The sequence below is a fragment of the Myotis davidii genome, unplaced genomic scaffold (assembly GCF_000327345.1).
Source record: "Myotis davidii unplaced genomic scaffold, ASM32734v1 scaffold49, whole genome shotgun sequence".
Taxonomy (NCBI): Eukaryota; Metazoa; Chordata; class Mammalia; order Chiroptera; family Vespertilionidae; genus Myotis; species Myotis davidii.
The window spans coordinates 2999043-3021919 of record NW_006300375.1 but is presented as its reverse complement, the minus strand read 5'-3'; the positions used below and the strand labels follow the sequence as shown (position 1 = coordinate 3021919).

Sequence of the window (22877 nt, the reverse complement as noted above, 5' to 3'; positions counted from 1 at the left end):
AAAGTGTTAATAGGCATGCACATAATGGCCTTAGGATTCAGCCAGAGCCTGCTGTTCACTTTTAGTTGCAGCCTCAACCTTTTTGGAAGGCCAAATAGATAATTTATGATATTGGGAGAACTGTGGGTTCAGAATATTGATAATGTAACAGGCAAAAGACTATAGGCTATTTCTTTAGTTAGAGGAAAGCTACACGACATAAAAAGTTTTTGGAGTCGCATTGTATGTCCATATATAAGATGTAAAAAAAATGGAATAAAAATGCTTAAGTATTCAAAAGGATGCTTGAACAAAAGAACATCTTGATATTCTACTTTCTAGACAATAATTCTAACATAGCGGGATTTACTAACAATTCTTACTTTCACAAAAATATTTGGTTTGCTAGAAATGTAACCATATTTATTTCTTAAGAACCTAATTATACCATATTACCCAAAGCAATTTACAGATTTAATGCAGTCCCTATCAAAATATCAATGGCATATTTCACAGAACTAAAACAAGTAATCCTAAAATTTATATGGAACCAACAAAAGACCCCAAATAGCCAAAGCAATAAAATAAAAAGAACAAAGTACCTGATATCAAACTACACTACAATGTCATAGTAACAAACTGATGGTCACACGATGGGAAGGGGGTTGAGTGGATGGGCATAAAAGATGAAGGGATTAAGAACTACAAATCGCCAGTTATAAAAACAGACATGGGAATATAAAGTACAGCACAGGGAATATAGCCAATAATATTGTAATAACTATGTATAGTGTCAGATGGGTAGTAGACATCAGGGTGCTCACTTGATAAGATGTATAAATGTCTAATCACTATGTTGTACTAGTTGAAACTAATAAAATATTGGGTGTCAAATATAATTGAAAATACACTTTTAAAATGAATCAAATGATATCTTAATTTACCACTGCTCTAAAGATCCTGTTATCATTTTACTAAAAATGGTTTAGCACACTATGAAAAAGAAATAGATATAAATTCAGAAATTATTTTATCTTGCAAGCCATTACATTGTCTTTTTTTGACATTCAAGGTCAAAGGTTTAAGCACCAATTTTTATTACCTGACTGTGAAACACCAAGTGCATCCAAAAATATTAGAAATTACATATATACACATGTACATTTATTTTGGTATATGGTGTAAATAAGTTGTCCGAGTTCAGTTTTTGCATATATCTGTTCAGTTTTGCCAACAATACTTACTAAGGAGAGTGTATTTACTCTATCATATATTCTTGCATCCTTTGTCATAAATTTTTAAACCATATACCAAAATAAACTCAAAATGAAGACTTAAATATTAGACCTGAAATTATAAAACTTCTAGAAGAAAACATAGGCAGTAAACTCTGATATTACTCTCAGCAATACCTTTTTAGATATATCTCCAAAAGCAAGGGAAACAAAAGAAAAAATTAAAGAGGACTACATCCAACTTAAAAGTTTTGGAACAGCAAAGTAAGCTATCAGCAAAACAAAAGACAGCTTACTAAATGGGAGAACATATTTGCAAATGATACATCTAATAAGTGGTTAATATAAAAAAATAAGAACTGGCCAGCTGTCATGGTTCAGTGATTGTGCATCGACCTATAGCCAGGAGATCACAGTTGGATTACTGGTCAGGGCACATGCTGGGGTTGTGGGCTCGATCCCCAGTAGGGAGTGTGCAGGAGGCAGTCAATCCATTATTCTCTCTGTGTCTATCTCTTTCTTCCTCTCCCTTCCTGTCTGAAATCAATAAAAATACTTAAGAAAATAATATAAGAACTCATATAACTTACCAAAAAAAACACACAACCACACCCCAAGATACCAATCCCATTAAAAATGGGCAGATGCCTCGGCTGCTCAGTGGTTGGAGTAACAGCCCTGGCACCAAAGGGTCTCAGGTTCAATTCCTGGTCAAAGGCACGTACCAGGGCTGCAGGTTCAAACCCCTGCTGGTCAAGGTGGGGGCGCATGCAGGAGCCAAGCAGTGTATGTATCTTTCTCACATCAATATCTCTCTCTCTGTCTCTCTCTCTCTCTGTCTCTCTCTCTCTCTTCACCACTTTCCCTCCCTTTCACTCTCTCTATAATTCAATAGAAAAAATATCCTTGTGTGAAGATTAATAAAATGAATAAGTAAATAAATAATAATGGGCAGAGGACTGAATAGACACTTCTCCAAAGAGGGCATAGAAATTGCCAACAGACATATGAAAACATGCTCACCATCACTAATCACCAGGGAAATGCAAATTAAAACTACAATGAGATTTCCCCTCACACCTGTCAGAATGGCTATCATCAGTAAATCAACAATAAGTGCTGGTGAGGATGTGGAGACAAGGAAACACTTATGCACTGTTGCTGGGATTGTAAATTAGTGCAGCCACTATGGAAAAATAGTATGAGATTCCTCAAAAAATTAAAACTAGACCTGCCATACCATTTAGCAATTTCACTTCTGAATATTTATCTGAAAAAAACAAAACCACTAATTTGAAAGATATATACAGCTCTTTCTTTATTGCAGCTTATTGTCATAGCTAAGATATGGCAGCAAATTAGATGTCCATGGATAGATGAATAGATGAAGAAGGTGTGGTATATACAAAAACTTGCCATTAGCAACAATATGGATGAAACTATGGAGTATTATGCTAAGTGCAGTAAGTCAGACAGAAAAAATACAAATAATGTCTGATTTCACTTAATGTAGAATCTAAAAATCACCAAAATAAATGAATAAACAGAAACAGACCCATAGATATAGAGAACAAGCTAACGGTTGCCAACGTGGAGATGGTGGGGAGATGGAAATTAAAAAACAAAAGAAAAGATAGTGAAGCCACTGTCCCAGAAAGAAATTTTAAAAAGGAAGGAAGGAAGGAAGGAAGGAAGGAAGGAAGGAAGGAAGGAAGGAAGGAAGGAAGGAAGGAAGGAAGGGAGGGAAGGAGAGAGGGATGGATGGAGGGAGGAAGAAAACACAGACAGACTTTTCTGTAATGTTCTGTGCAATCATGTGATTCACATTGCTAAGTTTTCTTCCTGGGAAGGCATATTACCTAAGGATTTTTTTTTTTAAAAGTCTTGTTTAAGCAATCCACAAAACTTCAATTTGTATAATTGCTTCTGTGAGATTCAAGATAAGTAGTTGATCATTTTAAAAACATTAATTTTCCTCTGTTACAAATAGGGAGAAAAACTCAACAATATTAGCTGCAGTCATTGCTTCTAATGAAAACTGATTTTAACATTAGGTACTTAGCTAAAATGTGTACTTGGTGCATTTCTACAATTATCTAGAAAAAATTTAATATATGTTTCTATTAATTTCAGAGAGAAAGGGAGAGGGAGAGGGAGAGAGAGAGAGAGAGAAAGAGAGAGAGAGAGAGAAACATCAATGATGAGAGAGACTCATCGATTGGCTGCCTACAGTGGAAATCCAGCCTGCAACCTGGACATGTACCCTGACCGAGAATTGAACCATAACTCCTGGTTCATAGGTTGATGCTCAACCACTGAGCCATGCTGGCTGGCTAGCTAGAAAATTTTTACAGCATTATGAAACTAAATGAAGTACAAAGGAAATGTACCTGTGAGTCATGTGAAGTATGCAATTTTTCTGAATTCCCAATAAGTAATCTTCAGCTCAGAACATTCTGACTACACAGTTTAGAATTTATATTTGTTAGTCACTCACCAAATAGTTACTGAGTACTTATGCTAGTGCAAGCATTAATTGTGCTGGACACAAAGAGACATAACTACTAAATACTGCTTGTACATATGTATATTCTGTAATGCTTTAGAAAAGAGAACTACTTTGTGTACTCATATGGAAAAACAATAGCTTCCTAAGCAATATTGAAAGGCTTTGATTTACAAGAGAAATATGAAAATGGGAAAAAACATTGGATTCTGTTATGTATGTAAAAATACATAATCTGCGTCTATTCAGATATTAAGGAAATAATATAGTTTATGCTCTGAAAGTTATAACTTTATCATCAGTGTTAAATTAGTATTTTGAAAGGTAAGGAGAAATTGAAAGGTTGTTAAGGGATGTGTGGTGTAAACCTTTATAATTTCATATGAAATTTGCAATTTCTAGAGAGGAATTTAATGAATTTGCTAAAATTCTCTTCCATCACATTGGATCACCAGAGGCTGAGAAACAATAAGATCAGACTTCTTTTAGAAATAATTTTCAATCAGAAAGAATTAAATACAAATAACTGTATTGATCCATAGCTAAAATCTTAAAAAAACAAAGATGAACAGGTGATCTAATAATTACTCATTTTAAGCAGGCAAAATGTGACTTAAAAATAACAATATAAACACATTTTTCACTGTACAAACACATTTCCTCCAAGATTTTGAGACTCAATTTTGTAAATTGAGCCTTTATCTAAATATTAGTACCATTCTGGAGATCAAAAGGAAAGAATAAAAAACCATGACATTAAAACAAAGAGAAAAGGAAGTTCCACCCCCAACAAAGCCTCACTCAACATGGGAGAAAATGAAAAGGACACTTTCCCAGGGTTCCAGCGAGGGGTCTGTAAGCCTTTTCTGTGAAGGACCAGATAGTAAATGACTTGAACGGTCTCTGTTGCAACTACTGAAGATTGCCCAGGGAGTGGGAAGCAGCATTAGCAACACTTTAATGAATGGGTGTGGCTCTGTTCCAATAGAAACTGTGGGCCTGAAATTTCAATTTCGTAGGACTTGCCTGTGTCACCAAATGCTATTCTCTTCTGTTTTTTTTTTTTTTTTTTTTTTTTTTTTGTGAGTGTTTTTTTCCTTTTTCAAACATTTAAAATTTCAAAAGCTATTTTTAGCTTACAGATCTAACAAAACCAGGTGGCAGGCTGGATTCACCCTGGCCTAGATTCTGGAGCTGTGGTGTTTTTGAAAGCCCAGAAAGCTAGTAGTGGGGAGGAGAAAGAAAGGTCGTTGTTTCAATTTTTATATTGGAACAGATATGACCTACATATTTATTTTGGATGCTGCTGGATTTTGCCACCCATATGACTAAATCCATTCTAAAAACAATCTTACATTTGATTGGCAATATGATTTTCTTTAGGTTTAATGCATTATAAATGAACTTTATTCCAAGGGTATCTACTCAGGGAATGTAATACTTGATATTTGTTCTAGAAAATTTGGACAAAAATCTTCAATTTTAATTGTAGTGTGATTTATAGTTGAAAAAATCTATATAAGTAGCCTAATGTGTTATCTATTTCAAATATGACATGAGTTCTTTAAATATGTTTAATCTCTCCTGATTCAAAGTAAATTAATCTGCTTCTCTCCAATCCCAATGATGTTTGTGTTTGTTCAGTATTTGATTAAAGCATGATTCAGGCATGGCTAATCAATTTTTATCAGTTTTTTAAATTTAATACAAATTGCACTAAATAAGTAAAGCTGGTAGTGACCATCATTCATCCTTCGAATTAACTAAATGCATCCAGTCTTTCCTAAACAGTGTATTTTTTTTTTTTAAGTGTAACCATGAACAGTTGAAGCGTTTCAGGGACAATGACTCAGAATTGGATAATTATCTAGTTATTTCCTGTTAAATGTTAAGAAAAGCTTACTCATGATGCTGTTAGCTTTGTAGTGAGAAAAAAAGAGCCACTTACATCCTTGGAATAGGAAATAGATTAGTCTCCCCTGCAGTGCTGCTGCTTCCTTCACTGTCCACGCTATACCCACTGCCGAAGCTGCTGCCCGAGGAGCCGGTGGACACGGAGCTTTCTGCAGGCCGGTGATTGGTGGGCTTTGCTGCATGGTGTGGGAAGAGTCAACACCACAGTCCATCAGTGACACTATTCCCAGTGACCTCCAAATGCATACTTATGCATTTTCTTCATTTATATTGATAAAGAAACAGCTTTGGCAAGAACTCCACATTTTTTAATCTGCCTTTCATTTTGTTTTCCTTAACAGATAATGCACACAGTCCTTGATTGTTATTATTAGACATAAAGGAAAAAAAAAAAACCAATCACTTTTAAAGGATAAATCATCATATTTTAGACTGAGTTAAGTAGTATGTAAGTATTCTATTATTATTATTTGTGATTTATTTGTACAGTATTGCAATAATATGGCAAACAAATAAGAATGTTGGCTAGTTCATGGAGAAAGGAGTTTAGAAAGACTTGGGTAAATACAAATAGCCGGATCAGGAAAAATTGCTTAATTATTTTCCATATTAATGGAAACTAATAATGTTTTTCTCTTGAGAAGTAAAGATGCAAAATAGATAATTTCAAGAAGTGATTAAAAATTCTGGGCTTGTTTGTATGTAGCTCTACCAACTATCTCCAGCAGGTTATTTAATTTTAAGGTATTTGTTTCCTTTTAGGCACCTCTTAATTTATGACTGGGACTTATTTTAAAATTTTAATGAGTTTAATTTTGGGGGGGATATAAGAATCTATATTCCCATAGAAACATAAAAATTTTGTTCTGTAAATTATGCAACAAGAGTATAGTATTAATATTGTTAGGGAAGTTCTAGATTAGAGGAGATTAGGGGGGAACTTTTGAAGTGAAAAGAAGAGAAGGCAAGTGTTTCTCTTATTTTTGTAGAGAGAAGATGCTCTAGGCAAATTTTTGAAATTGTTATCTACCTTCTTCTATCTGGTATGAGCTTTGATCATATTGATGTGATTTTGAATCCCAACTCATTCTGTAGTAAACCTAAGAGGTCTCAGTTTCCTCATTTGAAAATAATGGGGTCAGCAATGCATGTCTCCTAAGCTTGTGATTGTGAGGAGTGAGAGAAAGCAGGAGCCCAGTAACCGACTCTTCTTCATCCTGCCATCTCCCCACTCTCTCCTCATTGGCTGTTCCCCAGTGTCTTTGAGTATACCTCGTCCCTGACAGGAAGTTTGCCTGGCTCCTCGTTTAATTGTAGACATGTTCTAGGCTACTAAACTAAGAGGCCCTCTTCCAAAGACACGCCTCTGTTCAATCAGAAGTTTTGTAAGCAGATAGAGTCACACCTCTGGATGAATAGTTGGTAATTCTTTAATGATCCTAAGATATCTACATTTTTCTTAAGAAACAATATACAAGCACGATGACTCTTGATGTGTTGGAATTTTAATGTAATCAATATAACCATGTGAAGTGAAAAATAAAGACATGGTGAGGGAAACCAGGAGAGGGCAGGAAAACCATCGTCAGGGCAGTCAGGATTAATCTTGAAAAAGTTTCAGCGTTTCCCTCATTTCAGGACAACAGATTCTCTAAAGCTACCAGACAGTTTTATGTCTATTCCAGTGATAGTAGTATCAATTTCTCAGAACAGAGGGGGAAATGTGTATTAGTCAATTACATATCAGGTATAAGTTGGAAATAGCTATTTGGAAAAAGGCTTGAATCTTGTTAAATAATTAATGACCAATGAATTGCTGGTAACCCATAGGACTAGATTTGCTGAAACAGAATGATAATTACAATGTTTGCTTAATTTTTCTTCAATTTACGTAGAAGAAACACAGATAGAGTATTTGGTGTTAAAATAATTTAAAAAATAATTTAAAAAATGAAAAGATAACATCACTATGATATAAAATTATAAGCATTTATAAAGTAAATTAAATTGCCACATGATGAGTCAGATTAGTCAATTGATTGTAAAGAAAGGAACGCTGTCATACTTTTTTGTTGTCATTATATAATCCAACCAACAAGACTGTTTATAGTTTTTAGTATGATAATGAATAAAACATTTTAATTTTATTGACCATAAAATCACAATATACTATCTTCAAAGACATATCTTAACAAACATTAATTTTAAATCAATTTATTTCTACTAAATTAAAACAATTTTCATCCAAGAGCAATCTCACAATGTATCAAAATAGCTACATTATAGAAAGGATGTCTTATTATTTACATTTAAAAAATATTCAATCTTTTCTTTTGTGAACTTTGAATTTCCTGATACAATTTCTAGTTCTATTCCCTTCTGGGAAACTTCAAATGCAATTATGATATAAGAAGAAAGGAACACGGCTAGAGGTAAATTTAACAAAAGACAGTGTTGGTTTTCTTTGTCTTGTCTAGGGCAATAGAAATCTCATTCAGAAATCTGTACAAGTGCTGTCCATTTAAATGCAAACAAATAATCTTTTATAAATACAAAAGGAAAAAAAAACAAATCTATGGAATATATAAGTCTTGTCTACCTAATATTTTTGCAAGCAAAATTCATGTAAGATTATGTCTAAAGAGATGTTGGGTAGTTATGTTAGGTAAGTAATTTAAATAAATCTAAGTGTTTGGCATTACCTTAACAAAACATCTACTGCTTTACTGTATTTTTTATTCTTAATCTGGTCATGTAAAAGTGGAGTAGAACTAGATAGCCTGACAGTTGGTTTGCTTCTGAAAATGAGTTCAATTAAGATGCAGAATGGACCTTTGCTTTTTACCGGGCTATATCTACCCTTAGCATAAGCAATTTTAGCCAAATCTGTAGTTTGCCTCCCAGAGTCCTTTATCATCTGCTTCTTTCCAAATGTATCTCTCATAATTCTCCTTCAAATTCTTTACCTGGGAGACCACTCAGACCATTCACTCTGACTCCCTTTGGTTTGGCTTTATTTCTCCTGAGCTATGGCTGGGGCAATTTTGTCATGCTTCTTCTGCCCCAAACACTTTTTCATACCTAAATTATATTTATCAGTCAAGCCCCAGCTCAGATCAGTAAAGGCCCTGCTTCATGCATTTTCGTTATCTTGCCAATCAGAAGTGAACTCTCAAAGCATAAGATCAAATATCTTTTCTTGACAATCACCACTTTTTGTCTTTGATTGTAGTTGTTATATTCATGTCATTGTTCAAAGCAGAGCCTGTGTTTTCCCCACTGTAGTCTTCTTGAAAGCTTATCCTGAAACTATGCTGAAGAAATATTTACTAAAAGTAATAAATTAATGATTGTTTCCCTTAACCAAATAACTAAAACAGCTGAATAATTTAGTAATATCTCACTAACTGTGTGTTTTATATAAATCATACACTTCTCAGCAACAGCAACTTTAATGTCATCCTGTGTGGAAAAATTTGATCATTCCACAAAATGTTTTGCAACAAGATGTTTTGTTTTCCCAATCCTCACAAAACTTGTTTGGTTGAAAGAAATAACGATAATACACTAAGCACAAGAGAGCATAGCTCTGTGACCTTCAAAATAAGTTCATAACCGACCATGGATATTTATCTATTATATAAAAGGCTAAGCGACTGTCCAACCGACCGGCCGGTAGGTATAATGCGCACTGACCACCAGGGGGAAGATGCTCAATGCAAGAGCTGCCCAGGGACAGCAACTCTAGCACTCTGGCACCGCTCAGGGAAAGTCGGAGAGCCGGTTTCGGCCCAATCCCCGCAGGCCAGGCCGAGGGACCCCACCTGCCAGAGGGACCCTGCTCACGTGGCAGATGTCCTATGAGCCGCAGTGCCACCCCAGGTGCAGCTGGCCGGGGAGGGACCGAGGAAGGTTGGCTCCAGGACATGTCCAGCCCATCACGCCCAGTCCCACACCGCTGGCCACCTTCTAATTAATTTCCTTTCAATGTGCACAAATCCGTGCACCGGGCCACTAGTTATATATAAATATTTAAATTGAAATGATAGAAAATAATATGTATAGTAACAATGCATCAGAACCACTTATAGACACTAGTACTTGTGCTAATACCACTTCTTGTCTTTGTATTTCTGTTCCTGAAGAAAATATTTTAAAACATTAAAATAAATATGGTTTCCATAATTTTATGATTTTAAAATTAAAAATGTAAAAACATCCCACCTCTGCTTAATTTTTTAATCAGAAATCATGGACCTATTATGCATGAGTATATTATGTGCCTATGTATTACATATGAGAATGTTTGTTTTACAGAAGAATTGAAATTTCTTTAAGAAAACGTTTTTGGAGCCTACGTTTTGTGTGTGTACTTTCGTTGTGAATTCTTGCTTGTACTACCAAGTACTGACTAGAAGAAAGAATGTATTAAGTAAGCATATGAGTAAATATGCACACTCTTGCAGAAAGGGTCCTGTTCCCTAGAGGAATAAACCCTCCGGTCTTGAATCATTTTTGAGACTCAGTGATTATGGAGCATTTCAGGTAAACAAATTTTATCTTCTGTGAGGCAATGTAACCTGCCTTCAATTATTTTTGACCTCTTCATTTTCTTCGGATGAAAGATGGTTAGACATCATTGTTTTATTACTCTACTGTGGCTAATCTTAATTAAACCTGATCGTGTCTCTTTGACTGAACATCTGTCTTCAATTAGTTTGCCCGGTGTTAGTACAATAGTACTTAAAAATGCAGACCTATCACTGTTCCTACCACATGGTGGCAGCGCTGTGCTCAAAGTCCGCAGATCAGAATTGATGACAACTTTACAATTGTGAAACCCTGGAGATCAACAAAAAGCTGCTAAGGACTCTAGAGATAACAGGCTCCTGACCCATGATTTCGCCTATAGGAAAACTAAACTCAGGAAAGATTAAGTAACTTGTTTCAGTTCATACGCTAATTAATGAGAAAGAAGCAAAACTAAAACAACCACTAATCCACTTTTCTATCACATCCAATTATGTCAGATTAAGGTTGTGAGGTTTTTGCCTAGCCAGCATGGCTCAGTGAACTAGGAGGTCATGGTTTGATTCCTGATCAGAGCACATGCCCAGGTTGTGAGCTCCATCCCCAGTGTGGAGCGTGCAGGAAGCAACCAATCAATGATTCTTTCTCATCATTGATGTTTCTATTTCTCTATCCCTCTTCTATCCTCTCTAACCTTCCTCTCTGAAATCAATAAAAATATATTTTAAAAAACTGTGAGGTGTCTGCATATTTCAGAATTTAGAATTCAGTGCTAGGAATGTATAAAGCCCTGCTGCCTGTGACTTCTATCATTGGTTTTATATCCTTGGTCCAGCTCAAAGCTATTTCCAAATATTTCAGGAATAATTTATAATGTAGGTAGCCTGCAATTTCCCAAATTACTTGGTTGATATTAGTATTATCTGCATTGATACAATCTATAGGATTTAAGATCAACTGTTTGAAATTAAGAGAAATCATTTAATAATTATTTGTTTATTCCAACAGTTTAATGATAGAACTGAAATAACCATCTGGCTATTTTAGAAATTTTGTATGTATTGCACGTAGGTTTTTTCTTTGGCTAGCTTTAGTTTAGCTGGTATTACTTTAGAGACCTTTACTATTTCCCCACTGTCACTGCCTATCTTTCAATCTCTTCATCCATCTGCTATTATTGTTGTTTCTGTTACTAAAGAGACTGTAGTTTTATCTGATTTGTTGACTTGTTTTGAGTGTGTACCTGAAAATGTCAGGTTTTAAGTTCCATTGTTACTAACTTTATTTGGTAGGCTTCCCTTGAATTATGTCCACTTTAAAAAAAATGTATTTTATTGCAGTTCAGGGGTATTAATTTAAGAAGAGATGTTGTATCTTACAAGAACTTTATTTTTTTTTCTAACTTTACTTCAGTATACAGTATTCACTATCCAATTTGGAAAGATTTAAAATAAATCAGTACTAGAAAAGTGTTATAGTTAGTTTTAATACAGCTATTTATAGGAGTGTTCACATACTCTCAAATTACAAGTTTTCATAAATAAAAGTATGAAAATAGATAACTCTGATCTTTATATCAGTCATTTATAAACTTTGGTGTCTGTGTGTGGCAGATGAAGGAATACTATAATATTGGGATTTTTAAAATGAAAATTATTGGTTAAAAAAGCACAAAGACATTAAACATTTATACCAAACCATAAGGAACAGAATGTCTTTTTACCTTATAAAAATCAAAATATGTCTCTTAACATATTCCATATTCACTTAGTAGTACTATTCAGAGAACGCGATGGGGAATGACACCTCTATCTGCTATGTTTTAGGAAAGGTGGTGAAGCTCAAGTTCGCACTCTTCCCTCTCCATTGGCATTGACTTTATGGCTGAATTTTTCAAGATATTTTAATGATCAATTTAATAATCTGTTTTTATCTATTGTTATCAGTAGTTTTCAGGTATCCTTCATACTCTCTACTTACTCATTCTCTATCTTTGCAGATAACAGTTTCAATGATTATTCCAGTAACAGAAATAATATCATGTAACTTCAATACAACAGGTGTTTGGAAATGAGAGTAAAGTTAGTTTAACTAATAACATGGTAGAGAGGATTTTTTTCTTACGTAAATATATGTGATGGCTCAGTAGTCTACTATAGTCCTTGCATCATCGCTCTAATGTTGCCTTTTAAGTCAACCTTCCTTTTTAACATGTTTTTGGTTCAGAACTAGATTTGAAGAAGTCAATTAAAGTAAATGCAGATTAAGTGGGGACCAAAATTTCAGAGCAAATAATGGGAAAAAGTTTAAGATATTTTCAAAAATGAAAATTAAGATAGTAAATTTAGGTTATAATTCCAGCTATGTACAAATAAATAGAACAATCAAGTAATTTATCAAATACCAAGATTTGGTTTTGATAAAAGATGCTAGCACAATTGCTGTAAACACTAAAAATTTTATCTTTAAAACATTAATGGTAAGGAGAATAATATTTAAAAGAAAAATCATTCAAGATCTACATCAAATCTTAAAGGCCAACCCTTAATTTTTCAATATTCATTTTATTTTCTTTTGAAGCAGAAATATTCTGCCTTGACGTTTACTTGCAAAACATGCAGAATTGTTTGAATAATTATAAGAAGTTTTGAAAACTTATCTTACATAGTCCAGAAACTGATAACTTAAATCATGAATACTTAGATAACAAGGACATTGATCTTAAATAGAATTCAAACAGTTTTATTTATATTAAAATCCTGCTCAAATACAGTATATTTCCAGTATAAATATATACAATTTAATAATAGCAGCAGACTAATTTATATGGCTAATGCTACATGGCTGAATAGTATTTTTCATATCACTCAAATGTAGTCAATGGCCACAAAATAAAGGAGTTTAGACAATTATTTAATAAAGATGTGTCCAGTCCCATGGGACCTAACCTCTCTAGTTAATTTTATTAATCTGTCTACCTTCTCCAAGTAAATCATTTTCAAATACTTTCTCTCCTCCTGTAGTTGATTATATTCCAGTGAGCTGTAAAGATAATTAGTGTGAATGAGAGCCAAACAAATAAAATCATTAATTACACTTCTAGATATTTCTAAACATGATCATGCACATAAATTACATTTTTTTCTTTCAGTACCAGTTGAAGGTAGACAAAACTCATACTTTCTCATTCTTCATAATTCGTCTCAGATATCTTTAATTGGTTATTAAATAAATAATACTAGGATAAAGATTCACAATAACAGTGATTTTTGTCTGTTTTGTTTACTGTAGTTTCACTAACACTTTGAAGACGTTTGGAATATAATATTCATTAAAAAATAAACAAATGTATATATGAATATAAATGAACTAATATAGGTAATACAGATCATATTTTCTAGAAATAATAAATATATTTTTTTCAGAATTTCCTTTTTAGATCTAAACATGCTAAATTATATGCTTGAAAATTAGGGATCAGAAATTTGGTAAGAGGTAAAAAAATTAATTTTTTCCTCAAATTTAAATCAAAGTGATGATCTTCAGTTTTTCCTTTATTTCTACCAACACAATTAATTTACAATATACAGGTCTAGTACTATACATAATACAACAAAAATTAAAAGAAACAAAATTTATAAATAATTGCTTTTCCAATAAATTTGGTCTTCAGGGCAGGGACACATAAAATTCATTCTACATTTATAATTCTCCCTCTCACTCCATGTTAATTTGGGCACAACTTGATTAGCTGATAGGCAACTTACCAGTCTGATTTTGAAAGCAAGGAGTAATATAGACATATAATAATAATTTAATTTAAATCATTTCCAATAAAGTATTTTGAATAATAATTTAAAATAAAAATTTTATCAATCTGAATAATTATAAGTTAACATTAAATGAGAAAGGAAAGAAGGAGTTCTGAAGTGTAATATTACAGATATAAGGCATACAGATATAAGACAAATATAATTATATCTTGGAAGAAACCTCTAATTATCCAATGCCTTTGACTGTTAGAAAAATTATGATTGTGCATAGGTATAAATCAGTGGCTTTTTTTTAACATTTTGATCTCAAGACCTCTTTTACATTTTAAAAAATTATTGAATTCCCCAAAGAACTTTGTTTTATGTGAGTCATATCTACCAATATTTACCTAATTAAAACTTAAGAAAAATTTAAAATAAGTAAATACTTTCTCCACTAGTCATCAAAGCAATGATGTCCTGACATCTCATGTAAATTCAGGAAAACTCCGTTGTACACTTGAGAAAGAATGAGAGTTAAAAAAGCAAATAATATCTTAATATTCTTAAGAATTTTTTGACCTTTTAGGCCCTTACAAAGCATCTCTGCAACCTCCAGGGGTCAATGAACACACTGTGAGAATTGCTGGTTTAGATCTACAGTGATAGAAATGCAGTGTTAAATGTGAAAATGAGAAGAAACCAATTAGCACCAGCTTTTTTTGACAGTCACCTATTTTTATACTAAAAAATCAAGTTGTTAGCCTTTCTTGAAAATATTTATTATTGCTCTTATTATCCTTTTTAACTTTATAAAGTTTCTTCAAAACTTATTACATCCAGAACTTCAAAACCCTAGGAATATAAAATCTGAATTAAAAATTATATGTATCATACCAATTTTTTTGTCCTTATTTTGCTTTAAAAAGCTATTTTATGATATGTAGAAACCCAGAGTAAATAATGAGAGTTGGTGGCATAAAATAATGTAAATTCTTCCATAAAAGGGGTTTTCTTTAAAGTTTTAAAACTTTTCTTATAAATTAATAGTTGAATGGAGCCAAAATAGTAATTCAATATTTATATATATCAAAATTTAAATTATATAGTATAAAAAGTTTATTTTCTATGTCTCTCTATATAGATTCCAAATTAATTTTATGTAAAGAGTTAGATTAAAATATAATGTGCAAATAGAATTTTAAATACTGTGGTATTGTGTTTGTAACGAGGAAAAGCCAATTTTCCTTCTATTTTCTTTTATGAAAAAATACAGCAGAAATTTTATTCTACTGTCTTTCTTATTTGTTTAAAAATAGGGATCCATGATCCTGACTTTCAGCAAGCATTTTCTTCTCAAAACTTATCTGTTCTTGTTTGATTTGTAATTTCAACATCAGTTTTTTGATTAATTTCTGTTCAAATTATCAATTTAACTAATTAATAAAATTTTATCTTTCAGTATCTTACCTTGAAGATACTAAAGTATTAAAGGATTGAGCTATGATTATATATCTACTTATTCCTATTTGTTCTAAAAAACTCAATACCCCAGTCAAAATTCTGTATTTCTAATATATTTTAATTTAAAATCCATTAATGGCTCCTGAGTGATTAATGATATTTTTACACATTCCACACAGTAATAAAATAAAAAGAAAAGGATAGTTTCCCAATCTGCCTCAGTACACATGAAGATTCCTCTCATCCTATCCCATATCCATATGTCCCCCCACCCCTACAAAAAAGAATGGGTGAAATATGATTTTACATAATGCAACACATATGGATGAAAAGTGAGGGCAAAGTAAGGAGTTCATGGGTAGTTTAGATATCTGGATTTAGGCAATACTATTAAGTAGCCAGACAATGTCTTTGGAATTCCTCTGCCTTAGGTAGCATTTCCCTGGATCCCTCCTACACAGATGATAATGTTCCCAGCCCCATGCTCATATTGTACTCTTTGTCCAGGGTCCCTCACTGTGCCCCATCATGCTCCACTTTTCTTGCCCTGGCCAGTGTTGCTCAGTGGTTGGGCATCATCCTGTACACCAAAGGGTTGCTGGTTTGATTCCTGGTTGGGGCACATGCCCTGGTTGCCAGCTCCATCCCCGTTAGTGGGCATACAGGAGGCAGCCAATCAATGTTTGCTCTCACATCAATGTTTCTCTCTCCCTTTCCCGTCCTCTCTCTCTAAAAATCAATACACACACACACACACACACACACACACACCCTAGTGGCCCAGTGCATGAAATTTGTGCACATTAAAAGGAAATTAATTAGAGGAAATATTTTAATATTGCTATTTGCCCTTTCTCTATAATAGAAGTGTCAGAGATGAAACAAAATTAGTAAAATGTATATAAAATAATATATAAATTTATTAATAACAATAACAGTGTCACGTCCCCAGTCAGCACCGGGCAGGGGAAAGTAGCCTCACGTCCCCCAGCTGGCACTGGGTGGGGGATGCAGCCTCATGTTCCCTGGCTGCTGCCAGGCAGGGGATGCAGCCTCACATCCCCCAGCCAGCACCAGGTGAGGGACGCAGCCTCACGTCCCCCAGCCTTGCCACGGATGCAGCCCTGCCCATCCACGCCTACCGCGCACACAGCCTCCTGCTGATCAGTCATTATGGCGTGAGGGCATATCACCACTTGCATATCACCCTTTTATTAGTGTGTGGATATATATATATGTGGATATATATATATATTACATATATGTGTGTGTATATATATTTATGTGTGTGTGTGTGTGTATATATATACATATATATATACATATATATATATATATATAGTTCACATATATATGGATAATTTTCTTGAGCCCAAAGTAAAATAAGTGCATTTTAAAAATTAAGTTTAACTTTGGTAAAGACACCTCATAATCAGTACTTAAGGGACTCTGGCATGTTAAAATTAGGCCTTTCTCTTCCTCTCAAATAATGCATTAATAGTTATATCCAATTATATAGGCCCATAGCTTGAGCATTTGACTAAGGCACAGCATACTAAAAATAAATTTGATACTTAGAAAGGCCAATTGTCTTGCTATTCATGTCAGGTGAAATGAACATATACATTCCCAGTGTGAATCAGACATACATAATGTGGGTGGCTCCGTGCAGACCCATGGCTACTACTGGAAAAGAACCAACATATTCCATCAAAGGTAGGTCAGTGGATTCGTCTTTGTGAATGGCGGTCCATAAACAAGAGACAGTGTCATATGGTCAGAGCTATTCATTTACTGTCTGTGACTCTGCATGTGTAGCAGAGAGTACTGACAATAAATGTTAGATGACTCCAGAAAGTTGAAAATGCACAATTCTAAGGACATATGGAAACTCTTAAAAAGAAAAAAAAAATTACCTTTTGTAATAATTCCCTCCACACCCAGTGCCCACCCCGCTTCCCACCCCAGCCACCCACTACCACTTGCCCAAGAGAGCCGCTCCACAGAGGGATGGCTCACTCCGAATTCCCCATGGCCACATAAGCATATGAAGCTCTTCTGTGACAGGTGCCGCAGCGAGCCTTGCTGAACGTGGTTTCCAGCAGGGGTCGGTCTGTGGAAGTAGCTTCAGGCTTTTCTCCTACCATCGGGCCCCACCTAGGAACTCAATCATCATCCCCCACACAACTAATTCAATGATTCTTCTCACCTAACCTCACCAACCCCTCCCAACAGGTCTTCTTGCCCAGAGTGAAGGGAAATTTCTATCCACCCTGTGTTACTGGTTCTCAACTTAAAACTCACCCAAAATCTTAGCTTCAAACAAAAATAGCTCAGGAATTTCCAATTGCACTTAAAATGCAATATATTGAATGTTGAATAAATTCATTTGCAAGGTTTTTCAGAGTGCTTCAATTTGTTTTCATGTTGGTATGGTTTACAAAACAAGCAAACAAAAAAACCTCTTTACTTATTAAACTCTCTTCCCCGGTTGGTGTCACTTTCTGAAAAGACAGGGCCTGTCTTTTCAGGGATTTCCAAATACAAGCAAGAGTTGTTTAGGCATCAGGGTGATCTGGCACAATCTGTCTAATGTTCCCCCTCAGGTTTCCTAGCATGCAACTAAACCCCAGAGGGAAAGGAAAAGTTCCTTTGGCTTACTCCTTAATTCTTGCCTGACCCGTATTTTATGCTACTTTAAGCAGAAATCCGCTGAAAAGCTCAGAAAAAAATAAAAAACACTTGAAAAGCTCTTTAGGGACAACTTCGTCACCCTTGGCAGAAAAGACACACAGACTCTTCTACGGACTCTGCTTCCTACCTCATTGCGCTTGTGCAGTGAGAGGATTTTATTTTTGTGGTTTGTGGCAGCTTAATCATCAGCCTTCAGAAAAGAGGATCATGTAGGTAGAGCAGCAACTCTAAATTGTATTCATTTCTAGAAACATCCAATCATGTGTTGGAACTTGGGTGAGAAATAAATACATAAATGACAATTGTTTTTATTTCAATCAGGGGAGTTCGATTTCAAAGGAGCTAATGTATTTAAAAAGCAAAGGCTTAGGGCTCATAACAAGACTAGGGTTATATTGCCAACTTTGAAAATTTCTACTTGGATGGTCTATCCTAGCCCACTGACTCTAATTCAGTGGTTCTCAACCTTCCTAATGCCGTGACCCTTTAATACTGTTCCTCATGCTGTGGTGACCCCCAACCATAAAATTATTTTTGTTGCTACTTCATAACTATAATTTTGCTACTGTTATGAATCGTAATGTAAATATCTGATATGCAGGATGTATTTTGGCGACTCCTGTGAAAGGGTCATTCGACCCCCAAAGGGGTTGCGACCCACAGATTGAGAACCGCTGCTCTAATTGCTTACTCAGAAAAATATAGGCAATGAATACCTCATCGCCTTGGTGTGATAAAATGAGAAGATGGACGACAAAACAGTTCATACAACATGAAGAATTATTTCCATGCAGGTTGTTGTTTTCAGAATGCAGATGGGATTATATGAACTCAATTGTGAGGTTTGAGATGGGAGACTTTTATCCAACCTCTTAAAATCAATAATAATACTTAATTCTGCAGTTAGTGAATAAGAACTTGATGGCTCTTCATATGTTTACATCTCTTACCATTTTTTTCTCTCTAAGATTTGAAGTCATTATATGGCATTTTATAGAAATTTAATTCTATATTTGCCACTAGTTGTTTGGCAAAAATTATATTCCTGGTACATTTATAGTAGCAGGGACATAAAATATTTATATTTTTAGAAAACAGGGCATTTGCTTTATTATCTATTAAAATAAAATAAAGTAATAATCTATGCTATGGTATATTGATTTCCTTTTGGTTATAATTTCAATAAAAAATGATTTCAAGATTCAATCATAGCACTTTAAAGGTAGGAGAATATCCATTGGAACATTATTCAAAGAAAGGGGATTAAAAACAATGTGCTACAAATTTTAACAACAATATCTAGAAAAAAATCAGACAAAATATTATAGAGTAATACTTAAATCATAATTAAACATAGAATGTGAAATAAGGTAAGTACTTTACTATTTTGATATTTATAATTATGAAATATTTGAAGGAAGAAAATGAATACCATTAAGAAATCAACAAAACTTATTTGATGGAAGAATAAGATCAGAGGAGGAATTTAAGTAATTTAGAAAAGCACTAGTAAGGCTAACTAGAAAGGGTAATATGTGCTTGGGAGCTAATCTATAAATTGGGCACATTCAGAATTATGCTAATGTTTAAGCTAATTGCTTATAAAGCAAAGGCTTAGGCCTAGTAACAAGACAAGGGTTATAGTGCCAATTTTGAAAAATTTTAGGTACCTAGTTAAAGACACATCATAGTGGTTTGCTTTTCATACTGCCACATGTATCTTCCTAAACCCCTAAATATCTGATTAGTTGGGATAAGGGTGTATTAATTTTTTTAGTTTTTCTGAGAATAAAGAGAAGTTCTATAGAATAGTTTAAGGACTGACTTTAATTTTGTGGAAAGTATAGAATCATATAATAAAGTATTTTAGGCCTAGAAGAGACTTAGGGGGCAAACACTGCTATTCTATTTAGAGAAAATAACACTATATGCTATATATGTTTTTGAATTGAATTTGAAGATCATTTTATAATCACTTTCATTTGATTCCTGTCACTGGCACCCTTTCTCAGGGAAAATTTCACAAATGTTGGGTCAAATTAGGGACAGATATAAGCTTGCTTTCTTTTCTGAACACAGCCATGGAATTGTTTAGATGCATCTCTATAGCAAGGGCTCACAGAATTTGTTTCCTCTATCCAGGACCCTGAGAAGATTGTGAAATAGATCAGATGTGGGAGAAAGAAAGAGTGGAAGCATGGCCTGGGGGTCCCCCAACTCCATTATTTACTTACATGTTTATTATGTAAGCTCTGATGCTTTTATTTGGAAATAATTTTCCACCTATTTTATAATGTTTTTGACATGAAGCTTTGGTTTGTTCCCCAAGTCACTATTATTATAGCTCTCACTAACAATGGAGCAGTGACTATAAATACTCTATAGCAAGGAATCAAATGAGAAAGCAAAAACTGACACACTCATTTTAAGCTGCATCATATAACAATGGCTCAGAACCCAGTAGTTTATGAATGAAATAAAGATACTTTATTTATTACACAGGCACTTGGATATTCACATGCCCAACACGATACACTTAACAACTACGGAAACATGAGTGGAAAATGTCTGCTTGTAGGATAAAGAGAAGTTTCACCATGTAAAGGTGAATGAGTGCATTAACATTTTTTCCCTTTACTTTCCTCTAAGAATTTCCAAAATCCACTGAATTTTTTAAAAGTTACACTTGAAATGATATGTAACAAAAACTGATCTACATATCCACTGGTACGCTAACTCGAATTGTGAGCAGTTTAAGGTTTTATCACAATGCAACATATTTATAGTCATGCTTGAACAGATTAGGTTAGTAGCATGCATTCCATTCTGCAATATGAATACTGTTAATCTATTTCCCAACAAAAGTCAAAAGATGCCCAGTGCATAGAAAAATACAAATCACTGTAGTCAATATATTATGGGGCGGATCTTGGGACTTACACGGTGATGATGAAGTCCTGAAATGCCATGCCCACAAAAGCACATTAAAAAAGGGATAAACATATTTTATCAGACAATCTCTAAAAATGAAAAGACGAGGGCTTTACGTTTGGGGAATGTTCTTGCTGTGTGCTTTGAACAGTGCCTTTCTGCTCACCTCCTTCTGGCTTGACTGGTCCATCAGACATCACCTTCCTGAGGGCTAGCTGGCTTGGGTCTTGGTTGCCATTGGCTGGTGGAGGCAGATTATCAGACTGAGTTCTTTGAATGGGGAGGACGCCTGCTATGCTGTGTCTGTGCTGCTTCCTGGCATGATTAGACTGACCGCTTTTATGTGCTGCTGGGGCAGTGTGGGTGAAATGGAAACCCAGAGTATGTATCCTCAGATGGAACCAGCTTGGATGTTAGTCATGCAAACAGAAGTGATCTTTTGCTCTATTTAAAGAAGCTGTGTTTTCAAATGCCAAAATGACACCACATGCACAGCACTAAAGGGGGTTAAAACTGGCTGTTTCTTTGGACATTATGACTTTGGGAGATGGGGAGAACGTTAATCTTTCGCCATTGTCTGGCTAATGCCTCTTGGAAGTAACAGTGCATCTACATCTGTAAAAATATCTGTACTTGATATGTTTTCATATATCAATTGACTAAGTTTTCACAAATTAAATGAAAATACGGTAGTTAAAATGGGTGAATTGTTAAACTTGTATTGACATGTTGACTTTCAAAGGATTTCCAATCGTTAGAAAAAAACCACCTATAAATTCTCGGTTATCATATACAAAGTGTGATCTAACAGGAGGGACCTGATTGTGCTCCTTAGTGAGGTTTCTGCCTCATCACATATGCTTATTCACATATTATTAATATTACATACTTTCTTGAGAATATAAGACATGTGCTTTTCTTCAGAGATTTCTTTTTCCAAAAGACTATAAAGATTTCCACATGGGAATTTACAGCATTTCACATGTGTTATCTATTGAAGTTTTTAAGCTTAAAATGGCTTTTCCCCCTATGTTCTAGAACTTGACTATTGGTCACATTACTCTCCTGCCTTAAATTTTTGAGTGTTTTTAGATGCAAGAATCTCATGTATAATCTGCTTTAAATGCCTGTGTGTGTGCTTTTTGGGTGTAATGCCTGGAAAATTGGCAGCCACTGTGCTTATAATTCCTGTATTCTATAGGATAATTAAGTGCACAACAAAAGGACACACAACGTTGTTTGCCTGCAAACATCACAGACACAGCTACCAAATACTATGAGCCAGGTTGGATGGATGGTGGAGACAGAGGAGAAACAGCCAGTTTTACTGCAGTCTATGTAAATTAAAAAACTCTAAATAAGACAGCATAATTATGTACTGATAGTTCTTCCACAGACAAAGGGACAGAGAACAGAGTGAGCAGGATGTGCCAGAAACAGAAAGCAAACAGGAAAGGACAGCAGGAAAGGAAGGCAACAGATGAACATGAAGCTGCCATGCTGAGGAACTTATTTGCGTCTTTTACTTGGTTGAAGGCGTTGCTGTTGCACGGCGGCTTCAGCAGCGGCGATAGCGGCCCCTGCGTCTTCCAGGTGGGTCTGAGTGACACTGGTTTTGCTTTGACTGCGAGATGGTCCGTGAGAGCGGAGATGGCCTTCAGATGAAGATTTCGAGCTTCCAGGACTACTATGGGATTTCTCAATGGTGGGAACCTGCATGTCTGGTGACAAAAGAGTAAAACACGAGTTAGAGTTGCCCCAGCATTCCTCCTGTCAAGCTTGGTCTGACATTATTTGAAATTGTCTTGAGATTTAGCTTAATCTGTTTCTTTTTTGGCGCTTTTATGAAACTGATCACCATACAGTAAAATG

At 34.6% G+C, this 22877-nt stretch overlaps 1 protein-coding gene across 1 annotated transcript in view; it reads right to left on the bottom strand.

Annotated features, from left to right (window-relative positions):
* Positions 1-22877, bottom strand: part of PCLO (piccolo presynaptic cytomatrix protein) — a 296737-nt gene that overhangs the window by 24263 nt on the left and 249597 nt on the right. Inside the window, 2 exon segments of the mRNA XM_006777145.2 lie at positions 5669-5810; positions 22532-22726. Coding sequence (XP_006777208.1) covers positions 5669-5810; positions 22532-22726 — 337 coding nt within the window.